This window comes from Cucurbita moschata, unplaced genomic scaffold, assembly GCF_002738365.1.
Source record: "Cucurbita moschata cultivar Rifu unplaced genomic scaffold, Cmos_1.0 Cmo_Scf00004, whole genome shotgun sequence".
Classification (NCBI taxonomy): Eukaryota; Viridiplantae; Streptophyta; class Magnoliopsida; order Cucurbitales; family Cucurbitaceae; genus Cucurbita; species Cucurbita moschata.
In genome coordinates, this window is record NW_019268520.1 from 4888019 (window position 1) to 4894402 (window position 6384).

Genomic DNA, 6384 nt, shown 5'->3' on the forward strand with positions numbered 1-6384 from the left:
AAAGGAAGATAACCAGATATTGTCCTTTTTGGGTTTTCTCTTTCGGACTTCCCCTCAAGATTTTTAAAATGCGTTTGTTAGGAAGAGGTTTCCACACCCTTAAGACAATGTCTGTTAGTGATGGGATTAGGCTGTTACAATTTGAATAACTTTTAAGACAATGACAACAAACAAGTCGAGCGACTTAAAAAGATTTCACTCGAATTCATTCATCAATCACGCTACTATGAGAAAAGAAAATAATACATTTATATAAAATTAAGGTTGTTCACCAAGCAAAGCAATAATCCCACGCTTGACTTGAATAAAAGAAGCAAACATGAACATGCAAATGCACAAAAAATTAGACCATGGAATATAGTTGAAACAGAGAAAGAATTATGATGTCACCCACAGGAGGGTTAGTAAATGGAGCACAAAATTGTCACATTATTCAAGGGCGAATGAGAACTATAATAATAAGTACCAAATGCAAGGGCTTGTTTGAGCGGTTCTTTTATTGGCTAACACAGAAGGCCACTTGGAGGATTCAGAGCATCTTCACTTCGCAACAAATCAAATTTGCTGCACAGATCTGCTGCTGATTCAGCTCATTCACTAGATAACTCACATTCAATGCCTCGCTTGTTAAGAGCTGAGTTGAGAAAATCCAATATGAAAATGCTTGAGACAAGGGAGTTCGAAGCCATTACCTACAACTTCACATTACCAAACGCTCCCTTGAAGGAACCATAAAGTGGCTGTGATCTTCTGAAGCTGAAAATATCATCTATTTTTACTGTGTCGGGTTGAAGTGGTTGATCTAGATCTGCAGAATACTCTGAGGAGTGAAGGTTTCCGTAAACCCGAACGCTTAAAGACCTCTTACGAGGTGCACCAACTTTTATATGTTCATTGAAGAAGTTGATCAAATCCTGATGTGTGAGTGTCTTTAATGCCGCAACCTGGTTAAAACCAACGGTAATAGCCAACAGTGCATATCATGCCCCGAAACATTGTATGAAAAACTGGAGCATAATAATTTGATATCATACCTCTGATTCTCTCCTGTCGAATTTCATTGTCCCATCAGCAATCTCTCGCCAGTAAAATCCAGATTCCTCTCTCAAGTTCTTGAATTTCTCAAGCTTCATATCTACTAGAGCATTTACATTGCTCTGCACAACCACCATCCATAACAGGACGATTAAGTATAAAGCATGTGTATCCGAACAGGACTAGAGCATTTGTGGCTTGCAGTCACAATGAGGTTTGTATCCGAACCAGGCAAATTTCATGAGCTAAACTTTGTAATTTAACACTTTTTATTATTAAATTTGTCACGTCAATAATTTTAATAATAAAAATATAACACATCATTGCTTTCAATTAACTAATGGAAATCGAACTTCGAGGACCTAATTTTAGTATTTCTAAGCCTAACGGACAAAAGTGCTAGATTTTGAAATTTAAGAACCTAAGATTTTGGCACTTAGGAATAAACTGTCCTATTGTCCACCAAATTTAAAGGGCAAAAAAGATAATTTTTCCTAAAAAAGTTTATTTTGTCGGAAACCATGAAGCCACCACATTGTTAAGACGTCACATACAAATGGTAACTTAACACTGCATATCATATGAGTTATAGAAATAATATAGTGCAATTACTGCTCTCACCTTGAATTCTTCAATGGTCATATCGACGAGCTTCTTCTCAAACATCTCTAGGAACGATTCTACTCTCAAATCAATATTTCGAGGACCCTGCCACATCAAAATAAGGATAAAATCCATGACATGTCAAGGATACGGTAGCAGATGAGATAATGATCCTTACCTTGACAGTGGACTGAATAATAAATTGAACTCCACGTATACCAGAGTCGTTCCTGTATTTGAAGATAAATTAATTACACAGTAAATATTTCAATAAAGGTGAGTGACAAAATGTTCTAACCTTTGCATTAGAACAGTAATATAGCCAAGTTGTTCAACAGTTCTAAGCTGATGAAAAGCTGCTTGTTTTGCCACAAGAGCAAAAAGCTGAAGCTTCACATTCTGTAGGAAATCATCTCGATGCACCTAAATATTGAAGAAAAGGTGCTTAGCAAAGTGCATCAAACCTTAAACCAAAGAAGAGTTAAGGAGGAATTCCTTCGAGTAACGGAGTGAGTTCCTTTCTTTTCTTATGCATAAACTGTAATATCAACATTATACCTATACTTTTTAATTTATCATTTTTCACTGTAGTGAATTAGTTTCATTACATACACACAAAAGAGGAAAGTAAAACACAGAAAATACAAAAGAAAAATATTCATATTAAAGGCAAAGAAGTGAATTAGTTTATAACCTGAATATAGTGGACAAGAGCGGAATTTTCATCGTTTCGATTGAGACCCTCTGCTGAATAGAAATAACCAATGCCCCTCTCAAGCTTCACAACTCTATTGGTTGGATGCTGTGATGGATATAATGGTCGTGATATTGGATTTGTCCCCTTGAAGAACATATCTTCAATGTGTTCGATCATTGTTTCGGATTCATTCCTTTCAATGTTTCCTGAGTAATTAACCATTAAAGCCAAAAGCTTGTGATCCGTAAGATAGTCAAGACGAAAGAGAAAATGATACAGACCTGCAATATAACATTCCAAGTAGGCACTTGAGAGCAAAGTGGGAGCAAATTTAACTAGATCTTCTGCCCCCAAATGTGGAAGGATTGCAAGTTCCTCCATTAATGGCCATGTGTGATCTTGAAGTATTAACGAACAATAGTACAAAGCCTGCTGATATGGCTTCTGAAACTTGAAATTTTGGTACTCCTTTAACACAGTTTCCTGATAGAAAGATCGAATGTTAGATAAGACACTTCTTGAACAAATGCACCCCCTAAATTTGGTGACTCAATTTTTTTTCCTTCGTAGTTGAGGTATTTAAATATTCACTTCTGTACGTATTCTTTTAAATAAAGAAAAATTGAATATTTTATTGATTGAATGAATGAAAAAGTATAATATTATTGGTTTCGTTCTAAAATCCTTGACTGAATGATGCAATCACTTGCCATACCGTATTATTACTAGTCTTTTCCTATCTACTGAAATTTAAATATTTCAATACTTGATAGTTATTATTCAATTTCCAACTCTAATTAATTAAGATGATAAGATTTCTATGTTTAGAAACTTATGCAAATGAATGATAACAATACCTTGATGACGAGAAACCTATCAGGTTTCACACTGAATTTTGCAATTTTTTCAACTATAGTTTCCAATAGAATCCTCAATTTGTGGTTGTAACCAATCAGAGTCACCTAAAGAACAATAATGAAAAACAACAGGGAAATTAAGAATTTTATGGGAAAGTGACAAATTGCGGTACTAATGATCTAGTATCCGTTTTCAGAGATCATTCACCAGAATAACTGTGAGCATATCACAAAAATGAGTACTTTTTAGCAAATTACCGGTAAGATTATGAAATATGTACTCTATTTATGGTCCAAAACAAAATACTTGTCCCATTTTTATCAACTTTCTTAGGATATGAGAACAAATTATACACTTTCTACAAAGCATTATCAACTACCTGAACCAGATAGAACAAAAATGAAGAGAGTAACTGAATAGCATTCAAGTAATCCAGCAAAGTAAATTCAACTTAAAAAAGTATTTACGGATCTCATAAAGCTACCATGCGTTAGCTCCTTGTGGTTTGAAGTCAATGGTGTGAGGCAACAATGTACACAAACATAGCAGCAACTAAAGCCTCTCAAACATAATGCTGAATATTAACCTTTTCTTTTAAGCAGAATTTTCATCGAATGCAATGAAAAATTACAACAGCTTACCAACATGTCAGAAGAATAAATTGAAACAAAATACACTAGTCCAAACCAAACAAGCTCGAAAAGAAAAAATCTTAAGAAGGTACCTAAGCTTTACAAATGATAAAGGCCCAACTGGAAAGATCTACGAGACAAGTAAGTTCTAATCCACTTCTTCAAGAAAAAAAAAACATCGTAGCTATAAGTTACACTATTTCAGGACAGCTACTAGCAAGAAAAATCGCCCAAGAACTTTTATGTTCTCTGGAAACTGGAAGCAAAACCATTATAGAGAACTACAGGAGAAACAAATCCAGAAAGAGGAAAGAAGAAAGAATAGATTGCCTCGAAACCACATTCTTCGACAAGAGCTATAAGTTTGCTATCAACTTCTCTTTTGAAAATAAAACATCTAAGACTAATTCATCTTCATGCACTAGAAACAAAATCCAGCATAAACTTCAAAACTTATAAGCATTGACAACTCAGATACTATACCCTTTGCTTCAAACATCTCAGCAAAAACCAATTCCATTGCTTTTAGAATCAAAACAATAAAGTGCTAGGAAATCAACCTTTAAAATTACCTATTCTACCATCCTTCACATGTTTCTCTCAAAAAATCTTAAACTAATAGATCTGACCAAAGAGGATACTTGTTGAAAATTCTTTGATTTCTTTCAAAACGAACTGTGTATGAAGAAACTTCAATCCATCGATAAGAATGATGAAGAAGACAACTTGCTCCTTAAATACGACATAGGAATCTGAGGAATCTTAAAAAAGTGGGTTAGCCGGTCCAACAAGATGAAGAGACATGCAAAGAAACACCAACAAAGGACCTTATAACCACCATATTCCAACGTAATAGAAAATTCCTAAATCCTTTTTTAACTTGAGATTTGAAGGAAAATTAACTTAACACCAACTCCTTGATCTTTTGGCTAAACAGGTTTTATGTATCGCCACTTTTACATCATTGAAAGAAAATTCCTATTCTGGAACAAAATGGTACCTGGAAACCAGAGTCTGCAGGGCTTATGCCATAATACAGTCCAGCAACCTGAGCACTATAAGCTGCAAGACAAGAAAGATTTAGCTTCCATCCCTTAGGATGCTTGTAAGTTTTGAATATAGTTTTGGTCTGTATTTAATTATTTTAAATTACTTAACATCACATTAACACAAATATGACAAAAGGCATGCATCAGTGAAATCTTACGGACCAAATGGAAACTAAACTCAAAACTCATGGGCAAAAGTGTAACATTTTAAAACTTAGGAACTAAATAGAAACCATACTCGATACTCAAAATGCATGGACTAAAAAAGTATTCTTCCCTAAAAAATTAAATTAGAGAGGCATATAAAATAAAATATTTATGTAAAATTATCAATAAGGCCGTTAATACAAGTGAAGTTTCAAGAAGGATCGGCAGAAGATTATGCTATTCTCAGAAAAATTGACAGAAATTCAAACCAACAGAACAATAAAGGAAAAGAAAGAAAGAAAAAACTAGCCAAATACTTCATCAACTTGGAATAACTTACCATATTCATTCAGATAATCCATCAATAACCTCGTGAAAATTTCCGTTAGGACTTCTGCTTCTGGTGAGATGTCAGCATGGGGACATTTAAAATCAATCTTAACATATGCCTTGGGCGTGAAGAACATTGTATCAGGTTTGTACCATATTGTCGAATATGATGACTTTCTTAGCAGAATTGGAAACTCCACCTATTTCAACAGCCAACTATATTAGGAAAAATACAAACCAACAAAAGGAATAACATCTTCTTAGTATGAATAGAAGTTCATATTAAACCTTTTCACATGCACCCTTGAGTGATAAATCAGTAGGGATGAAAACGTTTGAAGCTGGTAGATGCAATTTTACATCAGGAGCAGATTGTATCCAATCCTGCAGACAGTAAATAAAACCGTAGTTTCATTTCCCTTCAATAGACTTACATTTTCAAAATTAGTAAATTTGATAGAGATTAGCATAATCCTCTACTCAATTGAAATAGCATAATTTTTTAGTTCCAATTCTAGATTAATTTTTTAGAGCTTGACTTTTTCAAAAGTTAGTAATTTTGATAGAAATTTTGTGTTGGAATTAGTGATTGGATTTGGATGTGACGAAAGGCTTAAATAAAAGTAAAAATTACAACCGTCATCAATCTAAGGTCTCATTTGATAAAATCAAAGTTTTAGGATAAATTTGAACTCATATTTTCAAATGCAAGGGTAAAATTGAATTTTTCCCAATTTTTTAAAAGTTTCTCCTAAATTTTTAATCGAAATACACATTTCTAATAAAAACAAAATTACTATTAAACGACAAACCTGAATCAAAGGGCCAGAAATTTTCTCGATGGAGTAAGCAGTTCCATACCACTGCTCAACCCTATCGGTCTTGCCTTCAAAGTTCTTCGACTCCCAAAAGATGCTACAGAACATAAATTAATCATGTTGCACTACGTTTTCTATAATAGGAAACAAACATTTTATTGATAGATAAAATATGAATTATTATTAAAAAAAAAAAAAAAAAAAAAAAAAAAAAA

General features: G+C 33.6%; 1 protein-coding gene across 1 annotated transcript in view; it reads right to left on the reverse strand.

The window, feature by feature from the left end:
- Positions 1 to 320: 320 nt before the first annotated feature.
- Positions 321 to 6384, reverse strand: part of LOC111441824 (insulin-degrading enzyme-like 1, peroxisomal) — a 22647-nt gene continuing 16583 nt past the window's right edge. The window contains exons 16-27 of the mRNA XM_023078960.1: positions 6164 to 6266; positions 5640 to 5735; positions 5362 to 5551; positions 4826 to 4887; positions 3193 to 3297; positions 2617 to 2818; positions 2333 to 2541; positions 1937 to 2061; positions 1817 to 1868; positions 1657 to 1743; positions 1035 to 1157; positions 321 to 944 (exon numbers count right to left, since the gene is read on the reverse strand). Of these exons, the coding sequence (XP_022934728.1) occupies positions 693 to 944; positions 1035 to 1157; positions 1657 to 1743; positions 1817 to 1868; positions 1937 to 2061; positions 2333 to 2541; positions 2617 to 2818; positions 3193 to 3297; positions 4826 to 4887; positions 5362 to 5551; positions 5640 to 5735; positions 6164 to 6266 (1606 nt within the window). The 3' untranslated portion in view covers positions 321 to 692. The remainder of the gene's footprint in view (positions 945 to 1034; positions 1158 to 1656; positions 1744 to 1816; positions 1869 to 1936; positions 2062 to 2332; positions 2542 to 2616; positions 2819 to 3192; positions 3298 to 4825; positions 4888 to 5361; positions 5552 to 5639; positions 5736 to 6163; positions 6267 to 6384) is intronic.